This window comes from Panicum hallii, chromosome 3, assembly GCF_002211085.1.
Source record: "Panicum hallii strain FIL2 chromosome 3, PHallii_v3.1, whole genome shotgun sequence".
NCBI classification, from domain to species: domain Eukaryota; kingdom Viridiplantae; phylum Streptophyta; class Magnoliopsida; order Poales; family Poaceae; genus Panicum; species Panicum hallii.
The window spans coordinates 26,028,922-26,050,118 of NC_038044.1; the positions used below are offsets into that span (position 1 = coordinate 26,028,922).

Here is a 21,197-nt window from a genome sequence, read left to right on the forward strand (position 1 = left end):
GTAAGAAATTCATAAAAATACAAAACCGGTTTTGTTTGAATCCTTAGGTCAAAATCTACAAGTTTTAGGTTGTGATCTTGAGCTGAAAGTCTTTGATTTGTGGTCTAGGTTAAATATTAGGAAATGAATGCTTTATTTGTACCTTATGTTATATGCATGTGTTGTAGCTGAAAGGTAAATCATAGGATGTATGTCTCAAGTGGAGATGTGTGATATTTAGTTAATTCTTTCACACGAGTGCTCATATCCCTGCCATCAAGACTTTGTCCTTGCTTTGATTGCCGTTTTCTTAAGGTCCTTTTCGTATAAGGATCCTTGTTAGTTCATGTGTATCTGCTGCTTAGCTAATACATCTCTGCAGCTATGCTTCAGCGTCGGCTATCAGCTCAGCCGCTAAGCATCCGTTTCCTTTGAGTCTATGATGTTTCTGTGTAACAGCTGTCAGCCGATGCATTTCTTTTGATATGCTTCTACCATCGGCTGGTTAGCTGATACGGTTATTATCTTTCTAATGTCAGCTACTGCCGATACAATTCTTTTGATCTGTTCTACATCGGCTGCACATAGTTGATGTATCGGAGATGCACACACGATCTTAGGATTCTTGCTATCGGCCGATCCAAGCCGATTCTAGTTGTTTTCCATATCGGTCAAATATCGCCGATCAATCCTTAGTGTTCCCATCCTTATCCACACACTTCTATTAGCCGATTTATTGGCTGAAAGATCGGCTATATACCTATCGGTCACATACCCTTAACCACACTCCAATCGGCTGCACATCTGTAGAACATATCCCCATCGGCACAAACCCATCAGCCACATTCTCTTCAGTCTAGTTCCGCACTTGTGGTCTCATCAGCCTAGTCCGATATTAGTGTTCTGTTCCACCTAGTTCTTGTAACAAGTCCGGCTTAGATAACCCCATCGGCTGTACGTCACTCAATTATTATGCTGACGTAATCAAGCCGATACAACCACACCTAGTTACCTAGGATAGCACTTAGGCACATCTCAGTTAGACAGTCAGTGCAAAGTAGGACAATCAGCTACACAGCTGATATGCCCCAGTAAATATAGGAGAACATTAAGGATGAAAACCAGCTACACAGCCAACCCACCAATCGGCTGAATACGCCGAGACACAGGCCATACGAATACATAGTTCGACTAGTCTACCAACACACCTTCGGCTAGTTACTCGCACTAGTTAACTAGCTATGCCGATACATCACTCGACTAGTTCTGTCCGATGTGTAAATCGGTTAATATGCCGATTCACCGATCGACTAGTACATGTACACAAATCGGCTATGCCGATGCGCACAGTGATCGGCTAGACCTGATGCACATGAATCGGTTAAGGCCAAGACCCATGCACCAACCAATTAGATAGACCAGAAACATGCTAATAATCCAATCGGCAAATCCTTCCTTGTTCTATCCTTGAAACACTGTATCTTTAATATTCCCGCCTCTATCAGTCGTTTTAACCTTAGGTGAACCCAAATCGGCTACTCCCCTCTGATCATACACAGAGACCGCTTCTGCCGATTTCTCTTCCAAACCGAAATCAGCAGATTTCCTAAAACTGTGTAGCTAGCTCCCTCCTTTGCCAATTCTATCAGCTGAACCCTGTTGTTTCCAATCGGCTCTGTTGTAACCTTCAACGAATAGCTGATTTTAATTGGTTGTCCACCTAAAGCTCTATCCAAGTTTAGTTGCAAATCTTTTTGGTTGTTATACGAGTAATATGTTAAATGAATGTTGGATTGCAACTTTATCGTGAAGTAAAATAGCTTTATGTGCACACTTTGAATATGATTTTTGCATTGCATGTAGATACGACTACTTCCGCAAACGGTACCTACGAAATCTCCCAGGAGTCTGCGGAGGATATTCCTGAAGACCAAATGAACATCACCAAGGGATTATCTGAAGCCCCAAACCAAAGTTCGGAAGATAACAATACTAACATCCCTGACTCCAGCCCCACCAGTAAAGGCAAGCCCCGGACATAAACCCTACTTTATTTACACTGCAACCTATATTACTTCTATCTATCTTTGCATTACGTTCTTAGGAATTGTATGAGCAACCCTAGTCACATTTTCTTAGGAACCAATGTATTGGATACTAGCACTTGAGTCCGAATAGCTGCTCTGCTAATAGGACCGGTAGGAGTCGGGTGATTTCCTGTCACTCGCGCGATATAGGAGTTGTAATGTTTACATTCCTGTAATCACTATAAGGATGACGGACGGGAATTATGTGAGGTATCATGGTTGAGATGGTACCCCGTCTGTGTTGTTGAATTTGATAAGATCGCAGTGTGTGGTAGCGGTGGTTAAGCGTTTGAAAGTACTAGCCACATGCCGCAAAATATGGTAAGCGGTAAGCCTAGTAACCAATCGGCCCGAGGAGTGGACATACCTCCCACCACTCATATTTTGGTTCTTCCTTTTACTTGATCCGACGTGTAGGAATACGTGTTGCAGGGCAACCAGGAGTATGGTCATGTAGTCGCACTACAGACATACGTCCTGCATATTGGATGTGCGTATGGTCCTGCAGTCGCTTGTGGTGGCCCTGATCCACGAGTCGGAATGAAAGGCAAACGGTTGCTTCGAAACAATCATTGGATGTTCCAAGCGTGTGAGTTAGGTTTACCCTTGCAAGGCTGAAATTCGATTCAAGAATCGTCCGTTTCTTGCGGAGATTGAGACTGCTTGATCCCTTTACCACATAGAGTAACAAGAGCAATCTTATGATGAGTAATATTGAGGTATGCTGTAAAAAGGCTCTACCTTGCTTGAGTAGTTATAGGTGCATACCTAGAATGGATAATCAACTAGAACCTGAAAGCTAAAAGTTGAAATTAAGGATCTACTCTTTGTTGCTTTTCAGCTGAAATTAAACCCAGAACCATTATAAGCTTTCATAAGTCTAACTACATGGCTAAGTATACCATGAAACGGGTAAGCCTTGCTGAGTATTAGTATACTCAGCCTTGCTAGTTATATGTTTTCAGGTAATGCCTTTGAAGACCCTACTCTTCCCCTGTTTTGGACATGTGCTCTTCCAGATGGTTGGTCAGTGGAATGGGATCCGTCCCCGGCCAATACTGATGATACCGAGTGATGTCGTGCCCGGGCTTAGCATGACATCCGTCTTGACGACGTGCTGTAAATCATCAGGTATGTTTTCCACTGCCAAAAACCATAACTTTAACAGTTTGTAATAATTTTTCTAAATTTGGAACTTCGTACTACTTTTGGAAACTCTTGTTATGTAATTCCCTGTGATGTAAAATATGATGGTGACTGTATCTCTGGACTCACCTTCGTATGATGTAACCTTATTTGATCCTGTATCGGTGGTTTATCGGGACGCTACCCGACAGGCCGAGGGATTATACCGTATGAAGTATGTTGGAGCCCTCTGGAGTGGACTCGCGTACTTGAGCCGGTATAATTCAGGTTGGTTCTGCCACAGGGTACACCAAAAGCGGCACCCCACCAACGGTGGAGGAGCACCACCATCTCTTTCGGGCCATCCGACTGCCCAGAGAACATGGGGGGGGGGGGGGCAGGGTGCTACCACTTGTCACCGCCCCCACCATCACCAACATCAAGCTCCATCACATGCTGATCAACTGAGGCGCTGGCCTCAGCGTCATCAGCTACGCAGCGTTCAAACAGCTGCAGATCCCGAAGTCCAAGTTGGACCCATCTCGCCCATTCTCCAGAGTGGGCCCTCATCCTGTCTACCCGGTGGGGACCATCTCCCTGCCGGTCACGTTCGGGATGGAGGTAAACTTCCGTACAGAGAACGTACAGTTCGAAGTTGCGGAGAAGAACCTCCCATTCAACGCCATCATTGGCAGACCGGCTCTATACCGGTTTATGGCCGTTGCCCATTATGGGTATTTGGTCCTCAAGATGCCATCCCCAGCCGGCGTCCTCACCGTGCAGGGTGACCGGACCGCTGCAGTGGCGGCGGTAGAGAAACTGCATGCGTTGGCAGCAGGTCTCGCCCCGGCCGCTGGCACAGAGGGGTCGGACCCCTCACCCTCACGCGCCAGGGTGCCAGCCAAGTCACCGAAGGTCCGTCCATCTGACACGGATGATGTCCCCGTAAAGACCATCCAGGTCGGAGCGGAGCCCTCCCAGACCACCCGCATCGGTGGGAACCTGGGAGAGAAATAGGAAAGCGCGCTCATCGCCTTCCTCCGGGCAAATGTCGACGTGTTCGCCTGGGAACCGTCGCAGATGCCCGGGATCCCTAGGAGGTGATTGAGCACCATCTAAAGATCCACCCCGACGCCAGGCTGGTGCGGCAAAAGCCACGGAAGCAATCCATTGAGCGGCAGAACTTCATCCGTGGAGAGGTCCGCAAGCTACTGCACGCTGGCTTCATCGAAGAGGTCCACCACCCTGTGTGGTTGGCCAATCCAGTCGTCGTCCCGAAGGCTAACAGGAAGCTTCGGATGTGCATCGACTACACCAACCTCAATAAGACATGTCCTAAAGACCCTTATCCACTTCTGCGTATAGATCAGATTGTAGATTCCACCTCCGGGTGTGACTTGCTATCCTTTATAGATGCCTATTCTGGTTTTCATTAGATCAAAATGGCTAAGGCTGATAGAAAGCATACAGCTTTTGTAACAGTGGATGGTCTTTATTGCTATGTTGTAATGCCATATGGACTGCTTAATGCTTTACCCACCTTTACTCGTGAAATGAACATCACGTTAGGTGATTTGGTTAGAGACATAGTTGAGGTGTATGTTGATGACACCGTTGTCAAGACTAGAGCATCGAATTCCCTTCTAGAAAATTTAGCTCAAGTCTTCAACAAACTACGCGCAACCTCTATGAAGCTTAACCCCGAGAAATGTGTCTTTGGCGTTTCAGCGGGGAAGCTCCTCGATTTCTTGGTGTCACACCGGGGATCGAAGCGAACCCGGATAAGATCCGGGCAATTGAGGCAATGAGACCCCCTGCACATCTCAAGGACGTGCAGAGGTTGACGGGGTCCCTTGCAACCCTCAGCCGCTTCATCTCAAGGCTGGCGGAGAGGGCCCTCCCCTTCTTCAAGTTGATGAGGGGGTCCAGTCTATTCACATGGACTGAGGAGGCTGAGCAAGCCTTCCAGGAGATGAAGCAGTATCTCACCTCTCTGCCGGTCCTAGTGGCACCGGACCCAGGTGAGACCCTGTTTCTATACCTTGCAGCGATGACTGAAGTGATCAACATGGTGCTGGTCGCTGAGAGGTTCGAGCAACTCCTGCAGGGGGCCCCCACGGTCTCCCCTGCAGGGAGTGGAGGTCCGACCTCCACCAATGTGACAGCCGACCCTATTTCGGGGGGTCCGGCCGGGTCCCGACCCGGGAAAGAATCAGAAGTGTCCCCAGCTCAGGGAGAAGGACCCAGTCCCACTGGCAAGGTCAAGACCGTCCAGAAGCCGGTCTACTATGTCAGCGAGGTCCTGCATGAGGCAAAGGCCAGGTATCCCGAGACGCATAAGCTCCTTTATGCTATACTCGTTGCGTCCTAGAAGCTCCGCCATTATTTCCAGGCCCACAAGATTGTGGTGGTGACCTCTTATCCCTTGAGGGCCATCCTCCACAACTCCGACGCCACGGGCAACATCGCCAAGTGGGCTACAGAGCTTGCTGGATTTCAACTCAACTTCCAACCCCGCCACGCCATCAAGAGCCAAGTTCTTGCCGACTTTGTTGTAGAATGGACTCCTACGCCAAGCGTCCTAAGGGGTCCAGACCATGGTTCGGACCCCCCACCTCCAGAAGTCAGGGCTCCGGTGTTCACCAGACCCCACTGGATGCTCTTCTTCGACGGGTCCGCACGCAACAAGAAGGCTGGAGCTGGCGTGGTTCTCATCGACCCAAGTGGTGAACAAGTGAAGTATATGGTGCTCCTCGACTTTGAGGCCACCAACAAGATGGCAGAGTACGAGGCCTTGATCTTCAGATTGATGGTGGCCCTATCCCTGGGGGTTCGGAAGCTCCTGGTCAAGGGAGACTCCCAACTCATCATCAGGTAGGTCCGGGGGGAGTGTAGTTGTAACAATCCCCAGCTCGTAGCATACCTCATCCACGTGAGGAAGCTGGAGAAGGATTTCGACGCACTGGAACTGCGACACGTTCCACGTGAGGGTAACTCAGCGGCAGATGCACTCTCCGCGAGGGCATCGACTCAGGCATCTGTGCCAGAGGGCGTCTTTCAAAGACGGCTGCTGAAGCCATCCTCCCAGCCTGCCGAACTGGGCGAAGGGGGTCAGACTAGCACCCTGAAGCTAACGATCGCGGTGGCGCTCCATCCGTGGGGTCCGCCAAGAGTTGTGTGCACCCTTGAGGGTCCCGAAGACCTCGAGGAGCCGCACCCACTTTCTCAGGGGGGTCCTGATGCATGGATCTCCGATATCCGGGACTACCTGAAAAACAACTTCCTTCCTGAAGATCAAGCATCCACTGAGCGCATAGTGCGATTGGCTAAGCGATACACGGTGGTAGAAGGGGATCTCTACCACCGTGGCGCTGATGGCATCCTCATGCGGTGAATCACCCAGGAAGAGGGCTACGACTTGCTCGCAGAGATCCATGGAGGCGAGTGCGGAAGCCATTCTTCATCCCGCACGCTGGTCGGTAAAGCCTTCCGGCATGGTTTTTATTGGCTGACAGCGCTCCAGGATGCAGCTGAGCTGGTAAAGTCCTACAAAGTATGCCAGTTCCATGCAAAGTAGATATACACTCCAGCTCAGGCTCTGCAAATGATTCCACCCTCTTGGCATTCGCTGTATGGGGGTTGGATATCTTGGGACCTTTCCCCAGGGCCGTCGGCGGGTACCGGTACCTCTACGTTGCCATCGACAAGTTCACCAAGTGGCCGGAAGCAACCCCTGTGGTCAACATCACCAAGGCATCGGCAATTGCGTTCCTCAAGTTAATTGTGTGCAGGTTCGAGGTCCCGAACTGAATCATCACCGACAACGGGACCCAGTTCAAGAGCCAGCACTTCCAAGAGTACTGCGAGGACATCAGCATCCAGCTCTGCTTCGCTTCTGTGGCACATCCCAGAAGCAATGGCCAAGTGGAGCAGGCTAATGCTGAGATCCTTACGGGGCTCAAGAGTCGCACCTACAACGATCTTGAAAAACATGGTGCGAAGTGGGTTGACCAGCTTCCAACCGTACTATGGGGGAACCGGACCACACCCAGCCGAGCGACCGGAGAGACCCCTTTCTTCCCGGTCTACGAGGCCGAAGCATGCCTTCCCCCGGAGATCACCATGGGCTCACTACAAGTCCAAGCCTTCGATGAGGAATTGCAGGAGCGGCAGCATTGCCAAGATGTGGACCTCGACGACGAGCGAAGATGGTGAGCAGCGGTCCAAAATGCACGGTACAACCAAACGCTCCTGCATTACCATCAACGGTTCGTGCATAGTAGGGAGCTCCGGGTCGGTGACCTAGTCCTACGGCGAATCCTGAACATAGAGGGGCTCCACAAGCTCTCCCCCAGCTGGGAGGGCCCCTTCAAGGTGTCGAAGGTGTGCCTACCCAGATCTGTTCGCTTAGCTACGGAGGAAGGTATGCAACTACCCAACCCATGGAACATTGAGCACCTCCGTAAGTTTTATCCTTAGGGGCTTAGCCGAGAATAAATTTTTTTCTTGTAATATGGTAGCACCCCTGTGCGGACCAGGGCGGTGGAGGTCCGCCCTCGTGAACCCGGCCCCTGGCGTCCATCGCACATTCTATCTGTACCAATTTATCAAGGAAAAATTTATTCTCAATTTATCTTTGAGGATTGTGCAATTCAATTCTTTTTCTTATTTCCCGCTTACCCTAACCCCCACGTGGTCCTTTATTCCCATGCCGTGCCTAAGGCCCGTATTGAGTTACTGTGGTGTGTCTCCGCCCAGGACCTCTACTTTACAGGAAGAAAGGGTCCGGTCTTCTGGGGACCGGCGTCAGGGAAGCGTACTTGTCCTCTACGGGGTCCAGCGTTGTGTAGCCGCTTAGCCTGGTTCCGTACCCTAAGCCTACACGCTCTACCTCCCTAAGATAAGTGCCGTAGTACCTAGAACCATGGACCCGGAAGTCCGGACCCCTTCAATCCTTGAATCTAGGCCCTGGTGCTCTGATTCACTAAGCATCTCAAAGGACTCTCGCCGGCAAGGTCCGGGACCCCGTGGGAACTATTGCTAAGCGTCAATTCTAAGTCATGTGCAGGGGTAAACCTCGTTTTTATGGTAGCTAATCCAAATCCATTGCGATTACCTCCTAGGGGGCTAAGGGACCTCGGTAGTCCAAAAAGCACACGATAGAACAGGCAATTGGAAAAACGACTAGGTTTTTCTTGCAAAACAGCTAAGTTTTTATTGCTTGTCGTATACAGAAACATTGCATTACTTACAATATATACAAAAAACTACTCCTATTCTGTTGGCGGTCCAGAGGGGCCTCCTCCTTTTGCAGGTCCGGCCTTGTGAAGCGCTCGAAGCGGGCGGCCATGATCCTCACCGCCTCTTGAACTCCTTCCCGGGCAGCAGCCACCGCTTCTGGTACGAGGCCAACCAGGACTGGAGTCAAGGAGATTGCGGGGTCATGGCTCCGGAAGCAGGTGAGGACATAGTCGACCACCTTGACCTCCCGCTCCTTGAGGTCCCGGGTCCGGGCCTCTAGGTCTGTCTGGAGGGTGGCGAGGTGGGCCTCCTTTTCCTGGACAGCCACCTCCCGCTGTAGGAGGACGGCTCACTCGTCATCAGTCATCTTTGCCGCAGCCTTGGCACTGTCGATTGTGTGACGAGCAGTCCGCTCCTTCAGCTCCACTCCTCCTCCTTCTGGGTCGCCGCCTTCTCCCACCGGGCGACTGCTATCTCCCGGTCGATGACCCTGCCCACTTCCGCCTCCTCCATCGCCCGATGGGCCTTAACCAAGAGGCGGGGGAGAGGGACCTTCACCGGGTTCGGGAGGAGGTGCCTCCCATGCACCACCTCTGGCATGTCCTCCTGTGCGGGCTGGGGGCCGGAGCTGGGAGCCTCTGCGACCTCCGCTGCAGCTGCCCCCACCATCGCTGCAGCCTCATCTGCAGCCGGCTCTATCGAGGGGGCCTCCGCCGTGGCTCCCGATGCGGCCGCTGCCGTTGACTCTCCACTTGCCGCGGCTGGAGGGGTCGCCTCTTCCTGGGGTGCGGCTTTGGCCTCTGGGGCTCCGGCTGGGGCCTCCGCCGACCTGGACGGGGACAGCGGTGCTGCCGATGTTGCCCCCGGCCTCCCAGCGGAGGTGGAAGTCGCCGGCTGGGGGCAGACCTCCCGGCCGGAGATTCGCCGAGGGACGCGGAGGTTGTGGCAGGGCAAGCAGTCCTGGCAAACATCATCAAGATAAGGATCCAGAAATTAAATGAAACAAAGAAAAATATGAGGAGTTAACAACTCACGTGTAGCCTCGCACCCCCCATCCTGCCTGCGTGACCGGGGATTCCCTCCTTCCTGAGGAGGATGGCCCGGGTGACTGGTGGGGCCTTTTCGCCGAAGACGTCTCAGGCGGCGGTGGCGGGGTCTGCTGCTGCAGCTGCTATGGTGTTGGTGGTGGTGGGACCTGCTGCTGCTGCTGGGATGGTGGCGGTGGCGACGCCTGGCGCTGCTGTGGAGGCAGCGGCGGCGGTGGTCGATGCTGCGGCAAAGACCGCCGCGTCTCCTCCGGCCTCCCCTGCGGCTGCTGGCGTTGTGGCGATGGTGGTGGAGCCCGGGAGCTCCTCTGCCCCCTCGACTCCGCTGTCTTCTGGTGCTTGGCTTCCAGCTCCCCCACGAAGGATCCATCGCCTCGGCGGAGCCTCCGCGACTTGTCCTCCTTGCGGTCCCGGCTGCTCCGCGAGGTAGCCGCCTCCCACACCTCGTTGTCCTTGTGGGTTGGGATGGAGCGCTCCTCGTCGTCCTTGCGGATCGGGATGGAGCGCTCCTCGTCGTCCTTGCGGATCGGGATAGCGCGCTCCTCATCGTCCTTGTGGATCGGGATGGAGCGCTCCTTCCCCTTCCCAGCGGGGGCCGGACCCCCGTGGCAGGACCCGTCGGGGCTTTGGTCGGTGCGCTGCTGGCTGTCGGGCGAGGTGCCAGGGATTCGGATCCCGCGATTGGGGTCGCCCCCCACCTGCCGGACCGCAAGGCCGCCCTCGTCAAGAGTCGGCAACGACGCCAGGACCGTCGTCCGCATCGCCTGGTCCTCGCATAGGGCCTTGATCCCCATCGGAAGCACCAATGACTCCGGGGCGTACGCCTCGCCGGTCATCACCCGAATCAGGACCTCCATCTCCGTGCCGGACAGATCTGAGCTGGCCCCACTCACGATCCTGCAGCAATCGTTCACCCCGGTGAACATGCAGGCCATGCTGGATCGCTGTTCACCTCAGGAAGTCGCCCAACACCATCATGGACGTCAGGCCACCCCTCGCCAGAGTTTTGACCTGGTCCAGCATTGGGTCGAGCTCCGCCGGTAGGGATGGCCTGGCCTTCCAGCAGCTACGGTCGAGGAGGGGCCCTTTCGTCGGCAGCTCGAGGCGGTCGTTGGCGTCAGTCATGGTGATGACCCAATCGTTGCGCCAGTCCTCCCACTTGGCACTGGAGAAGGCGCTATTGTAGGAGCTGGACATCCCGTGCCGGAGCTGGAAGTAGTAGGCGCCAACGGCGCACTTGCTCCTCCGTGACCAGACCAGGGCGTAGTAGTGCCTGAAGATGGAGATGCAGGGACGGACCCCCATGAACATCTCCATGAAGTGGGTGAAGACGGCCACCAGGAGGACGGAGTGGGGGGTGAGGTGCTGGAGCTGAAGACCGAACTCCTCCAGGAGCAGAAGGAAGAAGGAGGAGATTGGAGGCACCAGCCCGCAGGTGATGTACGCGTTGAAGAGGACGAACTCCCCCGTAACCAGGTCATTGAGGGAGCTCGAGCCTGCCCGGAACTTCCTGGAGAACTCCGGCGTGGTCCACCCCAGGAGGCGGCGCACCGCGTCGAGCTGATCCTGGCGCTTCCAGCGGCAGGGATGGCGAAGAGAAGACATGGCGGCGATTGCTACACGTGCGAGGGCAAGGATTGCAAGGATGCAGGAAGAGGAAGGAACGCTGGGCGCAAAAAGCAGATCGCAAAAGTACAAGTGGAGACGAAGGGGTGCTGCGGCGTTTGGAGAAGGCAAGTGCGAAAAGGTAGCCGATCCCTGCGGCGCATGCCTTTAAATAAAGCTGCTGCCCCTCTAGACTCCACGGCGACCGAGGAGAATCCGAAAAGTCATTCGCACCAGGCCCCCGCCTCTCACCCTCTATGATCGGTGGGCCCGAGCCCGCCGGTCAAAGGCATGGTTGCTGGAGGCGGGGGGAAAGGTGGAATCCGAACCGCCAGTGCGGCGGGATGGGCGCGAATGAGACAAGAAGCTAAACCGTTAGGCGAGCAGAGCGCGGACAGAGGATGACCCCTCGGGGATCTCACCGGAGGGGAAAGGTCCTTCTTGCCCCTTCACTGTGGGCGCAAGCTGTCCACCCGGCGCAACACAAGGTTATGGCCCCACCTGCGGGTTCGTTCCTCACCCGAGGTGGGCCCGAGGGCCTCTGTCGGTACATACGGACAGAGGTACCTCCTACTAGTGTGTCCAACCCGAGGGGCGCGAGGTTATCCGTAAACCTCGCGCTAAGCCTTTGGGTGACGGAGCGTACAGCTCGGGCCTGACAGCTGGGGTCACGGTCTCTGGACCTTACCCCGTGCTCTAATAGGTCCAGCGCCTCCATGCTGCCACAAGGACAAGGTGCTCAGGAACGGCCACCGCGGGCCCGAACCACCGCGGGATGGTCCTGTGCCGCCACGTGTGGAAGCCGGACCCCTAGGGGGCCTGTGCACCTGGGCCGGCCTCGGGGGCCCGGACCTCCCTTCCCTCCGGGGAGGAGGTCCGGTGCCGCCACGTGCCCCTGAGGAAGCGACTGCTAAGCCAGATCTGCCACGTGTCTGGTGGCGGCCAGCCTTCTGCGGGAAGCCAGCCCAACTACCGCATTAAATGCGGGGATGTGGGGTGCGCGTGCCCAAGACAGAGCATGGGCTGCCCACTGACACGTTGGGCAGGTATGCTGACACCACGGTAAGCCCATCTGTTACCGAGGCGGCACGTCGCATCACCACGCTGCGCGCGCGGGCGGGCGGCGTGTAGTCACAGCGCCGCGCGCATAGGCAAAGGGTAATTATGATCTGCTGCAGGAGGGCTGCGGCGTGCGCTGCTACAGTGTGCGCGGTGGCTACAGTACGGCAGGTCAACATAGCCCCTTCGCATGTCAGCGGGAATTGACCCAACATTGAAGGCACGTCTTCCACTGTGCATGCCACCGAGAGCAGGTACTGTGCTAGCGAGACGGCATGTGACCATACCGTGGTAGAGGATACGCACAGGGGCCGAAGAGTAGGATTTTCAAATCTGTAGCATTTAATGCTCCAATGTATACGTTATTTAATATATCGCCGGGCCCACCTGTCGGGACCCCGCTCAGTGTACGCACTCCCCTTAAGGCTATAAAAGGGAGAGCGCACTCGTTAGAACTCAAGTTCTCTCAGGTTTTCTCAAGTCCTACAGACACTCAAACTCTTTCGGTAGCTTCCACAAGCAATACAACACACAGTGGACGTAAGGTTTTACGCTCCGGCGGCCTGAACCACTCAAAAGTCTTGTATGCTTTCTGTGTTGTTACGTCTTTTGATCAAGCAATCCTAAACTTTCCCCAAACTCATCCTAGACTAGAATTAGACGGGTGCATTCCGCCACCCGACTGGAAATATCCTCCGACACCGGTACACCCCAAAATTGCTATAAGAGGAATCCGAAGCATTGTGTCAATGTAAACCGAGGTGAATTGCCCAAAAAACTGAACTCATTAGCTTTATAACGGTGGTAATGACAAAAGTTCAACAGCTCTTACATTATATTCTACATATGGCATCATACATGCAAGTCATTATAGCACTAGTAATTAGGTAGCCCTAACCTTAACTTCTCCCCTCCAACAAGACCACAACAACCCCCAGCAAGCAAGCAAGCAGTTCTCCGTCCCGTCCCATGTAAACTACTGTCGCCATCGCCGGCCGGCAAGCTGCCGGCCACCGCCACTGGAATGCCGAGCACTAGGCCGACGGCTTGCGCACGAAGTACCGGTACGCGGCGACCTTCCGCTTCCGGGAGCCGGAGTTGTCGATGGACAGTACCATCTTGCCGGCCTCCCTCGCCGTGAAGGCGTTGTGCAGGGGCTCCTCGGCGGTGGCCGGGACCATCCTCGTCTTCTCCACGCACAGCGTGTAGCTCCCCTCGGCCGCCGGCACGTACTCCGCGCCGTACTCCAGGTCCCAGCCGCCGACCACCAGGTCCCACGTTATTGTCGCACCGGCCTGAAATGGCATAAGCAAATAGTTAAGCGAAGCTTCACCATGATCACACCAAGCATTAACCTAATGCATAAACAATAGTCTGCATTGACACGTCTCATTCAGCGAGTTGGTAACAACAAAGTTTACATTTTGCTTGTGCCTGCAAAACAAAATACTGTGTTTGGTTGTTCATTTCTGGATACCAGACAATTCGAGTTGATCTTGGCTTGAAGCTAGCGGTAGCGGTAGTTTTCTTGGCATGGGCCCCTACCATGTGCAGGACTCACATGAACATTGGCCTGGAGTACATCCTTACCAGAACGAGAATCCAACACGGCACAGTGCTCAACTTTTTACAGCGGTTAAAGTGAGCTGACATTTGACAGCGGTAGCAAGGTTAATAAATCAGGCAGCCCTTTCAGCAATATCCAGCTTAAGCTTAGGACCCCGATCAGGTAAAACGAAAGAAAAGCTTCTAGACGCAAAGGTTGCCAAAGGCATTACTGAATTCACCCTGCCTGCTAGGACGTGCTAGTCCTACTAGGGTATAAAACAGTGAGAGGCTTCTTTGACTTTCACTGCGCAGCATGCAGCCCGTACAGTGTGAGCCAAGCGCAGAGGAGGCGACAGCGCGTGGAAACTCGCGCCGTGCCGTGAACTGCAAACTAAAGTAAAGCTACAAAAAGGCGCACTGCCTGGGGTGTGCACTGTGCTGGGCGTACTGTGGCGCCCGACTTTTACCCTCACGAAGTTCTCACAATCGTCTCGTCCGCATACGAGGTCAGGACAGGAATGGCGTTGCAAGGATTCAAACCCCACCTGGATGAAGGGATTTATTCACATGCAACGGCAACTAGTCTGAAGTCTTACCCTTTTTGAGATGAAGGGGTGGATGGCAACCAGTTGGGTGTGCGTGAGCGGTGTGAAACGGCTAATGGCAAGCTTCTCTTTCTCTCTCTCCCCCTCCCTCTCGTCATGTGAGCTCTTCAAAGAAACCCCGTTCTCTCTCTCTTCATGTGAACCGGAAGAACTGGAAGACAGCCAGCCAAGGAACGGGCAGCCATGGCCCGTGTCCAGTTTCGCAGGGTTACCAGCGGTTCCAGCGGCGGCAGCTCTGCTCCAGAGAGAGCAGCGTTTACTGGTAAAAAGCAGGGCGGTGCGGTGCAAGAACACTGAGCTCAAAGTCCCCTCTGCTTTTGCAGCGTGCCCAGCGGCGAGCCGATGGACAGCTCCCACACCACAGATTTCAAAATCACAAAAAGGACTCCAACCTCACATGCACCTGCGCCGCTGACAACCCTACAAATTTTCCAGAGTGCTACCAAGTAGTATCCAGCCCTAAAAAAATATACATATGTATTCTACTACTACTGGATTACCTCATCCGAATACACTCGTCGTACGGCGTGTCGCATCGCGGAAAGATTAAAGTAAAACGGTCAGCAGAAAGACCTGGAAGAACCGAGCAACCTACGACACGGCGAAAGCCGGAAACAAAGCTCGGCGAGCCTTGTTCTTGTGCGCTTGTCCGAGCTTTGGTCGTAAAGAACGCAGGTGGTGATGCGATTGTTTAGCAGCCCAAAACTGGCAAACCCGGAGACGGGCAGGTGAAAGTGATGTGTAGACCGAATTGGAAGTGATCCGGGAATGCTGGTTTCTTTGCGCCCACTGGAAACCGATTTTGTTTGCACCTACGCTACGCAGGCGGTTTTGAAGTTATAGGGATGCAAAATTGCAGAGAGATGCCAACAATCTGAAGGTGCCCGTGTTGAGTTCCCCAATGCAGGAAAGGAGCGCAAAATTGAAATTGGGGCACAGCGCATACCTCGATGCCGTCGATCTCCAGGAAGACCTTCTCGCCGCCCTTGATGGTGAACTCGGACGCCGGCTTGGGCGGGCCGTTCTCGAGGTCGCCGGCGCGGCTCAGCCCGCCGTACTGCACCGGCACCAGCTCCGGCCGGATGAACCTGCGGTGGATTTTGCATTGTTGGTTTTGGTAGTGCGCGCAATGGGGAAGAAGAGAAGGAAATCTGAAGGGAAATTACTTGTAGAGCGTCTCGGCGACGTTGCCCTCGCGCGCGATGACGAACTTGCTCTTGGTGCGCTCCGTGAGGAAGGGCGAGATCATGGAGAAGAGCACAGAGAAGTACCACGGCACGTTGATGAACACCTGCGGGCACGGAGCTAGCTGCTCAGGAATAGGAGGAATACGAAATGCAGCAAGGGAAGAACTGCCAGCAGGCAGCAGCAGGGTGCTCGACGAAATGCTGCAGCAGGGGGTTGCTGAGGGAGGGTACCTTGCGCGCCACCATCTCCGGGTAGTTGTCCTGGAAGAGCGAGAGGATCTGGTTGCTGGCGGCCCTGAGCTCGCGCTTGGGCATGTCCTTGAGGTCAGTGACCTGTATGATGGCGTTGACGCCGCCTGGCCTGAGGCTGAGCGCCCTGACGCCGCGCTCCATGACCTGGACGCGCCAGCGGAGGAAGCGCGCGAGGCGGTCGCCGTCACCGAAGACGCGCTCGTACATGTCGCGGTCCTTGAAGACGCCGTAGGCGTTGTAGCAGACGGGGTGGCCCTCGCGGTCCCAGCCGTGCATGTAGGCGACGACGCCCTCCAGGTCCTTGAAGCCCAGGTCCTCGTCCAGCACCGCGTCGGCGCCGAACTCGGCGCGCCACGCCGCGCAGCGCAGCAGCATGGCGTGCGCGTCGCGGACGCGGAAGTCGCGCGCGCGGAGGAACTTGAGGAGCACCACGTCCGCGCGCTCGTCCACCGGAGGAGCGGCGGCGGCGCCGTCGGCGCCCGCGGGAGGGGGCTGTTGGGGGCTGTTGAGCGGGACGCCCCAGATGGACATGGCATCCGGGTGCTTGGCGAGCAGCGCCTTGAGGTCGGCGAGCGCGCGGAGCTCGGAGGGCGGGAGCGCGGCGGCGACGTACGAGTCCTCCTTGAAGGAGGCGGAGCGGAGCAGCGCGGTGGCGTCCATGAGCGAGGACATGAGGCTGCGCTTGGCGCCCTTGGAGGACGGCGCTGCCGCGGGCGCGGGGGACGGGGTGGTGGTGGGAGACATGGATGGCGACTCCTGCTGGGGACTGGGGTGGGGGGACGAAGGATTGGGAAGGTGCCAAGCAGGCCTCTGCGGAAATGGTGGAAGTGGGGGTGGTTTTGAAATGGGAGGGAGGAGGAGGATTTTGGAGTGGAGCGGAGGCGTGAGCCGAGCGTTATGATGGCCGCGCCTCGCGTGGGGTTGGGGGGGCAAGGCCGGGGAAGGAGGAGCTGCGAGCTGGCTCACTGCCTCACTGGCTGCTGCGCGCGGCCGCCCGCTCTCCCGCGCCGCCAATTTTAAGAGCGCGCGAGGGAAGTATGACTCCTGCTGGGGTGGGCGTGAGGCTTGCTTGCTTGCTTGCTCATGCGGATTCAGACGCTAGTGACTCAACTGAAAAGTGACTAAAATTAGAATAATTACTGTATTTATTTGTAGAAAATTTTAGAGGTAACGATACCTCCAGTAAGTTGAAGAGAGAATTCTTGATGGTTCCTAAACAAGAAGAGTAGCTACTACTACTCCTTCCATTCCAATTTGTAGTTAGTTTTGGTAAACCAGATATAAATATTTTGCTATATGCCTAGACATAGCCTATATTTAGGTATATAGCAAAATCTATATATCAAGATTTGCCAAAACGATCTACAAATTGAAACGGAAGAGTACTAATTAGATTTTTTAGAAAAGGTTAGACAAATTGTTCCATCGGGAGTTCGTGACCCTAACTAATTTATTTTTTATCCAGCCCCTGAATGGGCTAGTATGTTAACAACTTACTCCATCCATTTTAAATTGCAAATTTTTTGGCAAAATTAGATGCATAGTTCAAATTGTAGATTATTTTGGCAAAATTAGATGCATAGATATTGATATGCACCAAGATATACGTTATGTCTAAATACATAGTAAATCTATGTATTTATATTTATTAAAACGACCTATAATTTGGAATGGAAAGAGATTTATTATTAGTAAATATGGATCCGCATGTAACTAAAGTTTTCTTATCTTTTGTATATATTTTTTATTTTTATTCAGTTATGCCTTTTGTTTTCTATTTCCTTTCAGATCACCGCTCCATGTGTCTTGTGTTTAGTTGAAACGTAGGTTGGGCTCGTTATTGCTAAGACACTCATGGTGCATGTATAACTTGGGTTAGCTTTTTCTATATTGGCATGGCAACAATGTAATTAGGAAATTTAGGACCACATACATTATAGCACTTTAAAATATTTTCTGAACAACAAATGTTAGTAACTTAATTATATATTAAGGGTTACTTTAGGTTATTCTTAACAATAAAAGAATTCAATATTTAATATGCAACTTTAAAGTATATTTGATATTATATGACATATGTAGGTAATTGTATGAAGATTAGGGGGATTCCTTTAGATTACTTTTAATGGTACAGGTGGGTTACTTTGGACTATCCTTACAAACAGCAGGTTGGGCAAATTTTTAAGAAACAAAAGTAGTTTCAATGATCATTACTATTGATGATGATTATAATTGACCAAATTAATGGCCTGCTATTTTTTACTATTGTTTACGGCATTTATCATCTTTGTTTTTAGCGTGTCTTGTTAGGATCAAAGTAAATGTTCATGTTTGGTTCTTATCAGAATTATTTTCTTAGAGGCCATGTGGATCCCTGGAATTGAAAATCTTTCCATGAAACATATTCTAGCAATTTGATTCAATAGGAAATGAATTTCTAGAATATGATTCGGTTCATTTTTTTCGGTTTGGATAAAAATAAAAATATTTTCCTAGAATTGAATTCCAAATGTTGTTTGGTTGTATTGAAATATACAATTTGTTCATGGACATGTAATCTCTCTCACACACACACATTTCTCACAATTTACTCTCTTCACAATTTCACACATTTGCCAAACAAGTTGGGCTGGAATATGTTTCTAATTCCGCCCATTTCTAAGGAAACAAACGGCCCCTAGGTAAAACAGTTCCACGGTTTAGAAAGAGGTACCATGCGCAAGTGTGTTTTTAGAAGACTGCATTCAGAGGTGGCCCAAATTCTACTGGGCTCAGGCTAGCTGGGCCTGATTCAAATGGGCTCATACTGATGTGAGGTTGTGCTCACGGCTGGGCAGCACAAAATTTAGTTATTATTAGTAAATTATAAAGTATACTTCATATTTTGAATAAAGTATAGACCAAAGTTGTCATATATTTTGGGATGAGCATATCTTTTAGAAAGCATTTATCCATCATTTAGGTTTTCCCAAGATTTTCTAGATTTTTTGGAATTTACTCTCTTTTCTCCTACAACTTATCAATTTTTGGAAGCTTCTAGAATCTTTTTCACGAGTTCCAAATACTTTATTTGGAGTCCTCGTGTCCCAAACTATCTCTTAAAATTTTTTCTAGATTTTTGAGGATTTTTAGGACTTTTCGTAGTTTAAGATACTATCTATTGTTTTATGGAATTGTTTTTTAATGGAAAATTAAAATTTCCGGTCTACAATAACCCTAACCCTAAATTTGTCGAACTGGATCCAACCCCACTTGTTTTGGCCCAAACAAAACCCTGTTCCACCTCGCTCTCTCTCCACTCCTGCTTGTGGGCCCCGCCTAATGGGCTGAGTCCACACCCTCATTGACCAGTCCAAGGCCGCGCCTAGAACAACAACTTCATGTGAACCTTTTCAGCCCACAACCCCGACTGACACCTCGGTCGGGATGACCAAGGCCCATATCATCGATTCAGGGGACGGTCGGAGAATGGGTCCGTACGAAAGCGCCGACTGGGGGCTCCGACTGGGTTCTGCCTTACGCGTGCTCGCCTCCCCGACTGGCAGGCTGGTCGGGAGGCCAAGCCCGGCTTACCATCGGGCCCATGAGTAGGTATAAAGGATAAGGATGAGCCTCGGGATCAACCTGTGGTACACGACCAACCACCCCTTCCATGGGGGTTACAGTCCCCTCTGCTGTGGCAACAGGGGGCACTATTCCACCTGTCCGGCCTCGTGAAGGGATGGGGCACAACGCCATCATGATCCGGCGGGCACGCCTCCGTCATGACGGAGTGACAGGGCGTGGCGCTGGGGACGGGGCGTGACAGCCGTACTATACTTATTAGCGCACACCCGCCCTTGATCGACAAAGCATGATTCACAGAGACAGACAAGACGGCCACTCCACGACGTGGGACTTGGACAGTGGTCGCTAGAGGGCTCCGACTGACAAGGTTGGCAGCCCCGATTTATAGAGTAGACGACCCCGACCAACGGGGCTCAGGACTTTCACTCTCTCTCTACCTCACTTTTCTCCTCTTAGTTCCCCTGTAAAGGAGGCCACCCTTGGACTATAGAAGGGAGGGGCTTCCACCTAGGAAAGGGGGGGGACCAATCACATCCTCTACTCAAAAGTTTGAAACTTCCCAAACTCTCTCGAGCACCTGGGCTCAAGCAATACAACCTACTAACCCCCGACTGGATGTAGGGCATTCTGCCTGAACCAGTATAAATCTTGAGTCATTGTGTGCTAGGCCACATCCGATCACGATGTGCGATACACACTTCAAGTAGGTTTAGCTGCCGGCTATTTCCGGAATTGACAGTTTGGCGCCATCCGTGGGGAGGACATTACCCGTCCACCGTCCCGGTGATCGGATGACCTCCATTTCCAGCACCTCCGACCTCGCGAGCCTGGCAGTACGGTCTGCTTTGGCTTGCTAGAGTTTCTCGCGGCCCCGCGCATCGGGCTGTGGGAACCTCCCGTCTTCGTGCCCTTCCAGGGCTTCCGCTTCGGAAGCCTGGACTTTGTTGCCGATCGTCTCAGCACACTTCGCCTCCGCGAAGAAGCCACCCCTCTGACATCGCTCGAGGGAGACACTTCCTCGAACGGGCCACTAGCCGACCTCGACACCGAGGCGCTAGCGCGGCGCATCGAGCTCATGCTTTGTGCCGACCCCTCAGCGAGCGACGTGGACCTGGTTCTGTTCTCACTGCACAACTTCTTCTGCCAACTTTCTGAGGGGACCCTGCTGTCCCCGCTGCACTCACAGTGTGGCCAGTTCTTGTTCGGCCTCACGAACTCCACAAGTATACACGCTAGGGAGCTCCCGAGAACCATGCCGTTACCTTTGCTCGCAACCAAGCTCGTGGGCATGATGGGGTACGGCTCCGCCTCGTTCCATGACCTTCTCTCTGATGATGACCTCCTTACTGAGGGCTTCAGTGTCGGGGATGTGTTGTCCCTTGGCTGTCTCGTGCTACGGGAGTGCGGCATGGCGGATGTGCAGGGGCCACAGCCGGTCCCGGTGGAATCCGGGGACACGCACACCCCGCCAGACCTGCGCGCGCAGACCTTGGCTAACGCCTAGGCACACGGTGAGGACCTACGCCAGCGGCGAGAGCACCGGTCGCCACCCGCATCGATGCACCCCCGATGCAACCATCTTTTGCAGGCCGAAGCATTTATTGAATACGTTCATTCTATTCTTTGCTGAGCAACCATTGTTGATGGAAGTTTTACTTCTCGATGATTTATGCGTGAGCTAGAAAGATTTTAATGTTCCTAGGGATATGTTGGATGAAGCACATAAACACATTAATCCCTTATCCTTGAACAGTCAAGGTTCTGAAGAGTGTCAGAACAAACTAAAGTGTGTCAAAATAATTCTAAAACAATTTTGTTGTTAGCAAATTCCCGAGACACTATATTCAAAAGTGTATGCAAATATGTTTCTTTTCAAATTTTGTATTCAAATACAAT

General features: G+C 52.8%; 1 protein-coding gene across 1 annotated transcript; it reads right to left on the minus strand.

The window, feature by feature from the left end:
- Positions 1–12,908: 12,908 nt before the first annotated feature.
- Positions 12,909–16,686, minus strand: LOC112886741 (patellin-6). The gene is made up of 4 exons (XM_025952719.1): positions 15,714–16,686; positions 15,462–15,586; positions 15,242–15,383; positions 12,909–13,437 (listed from the first exon to the last, which is right to left on the minus strand). Exons 1-4 carry the CDS (start codon positions 16,476–16,478, stop codon positions 13,177–13,179), a joined length of 1,293 nt encoding a protein of 430 aa, XP_025808504.1. The 5' UTR covers positions 16,479–16,686; the 3' UTR covers positions 12,909–13,176.
- Positions 16,687–21,197: the final 4,511 nt, after the last annotated feature.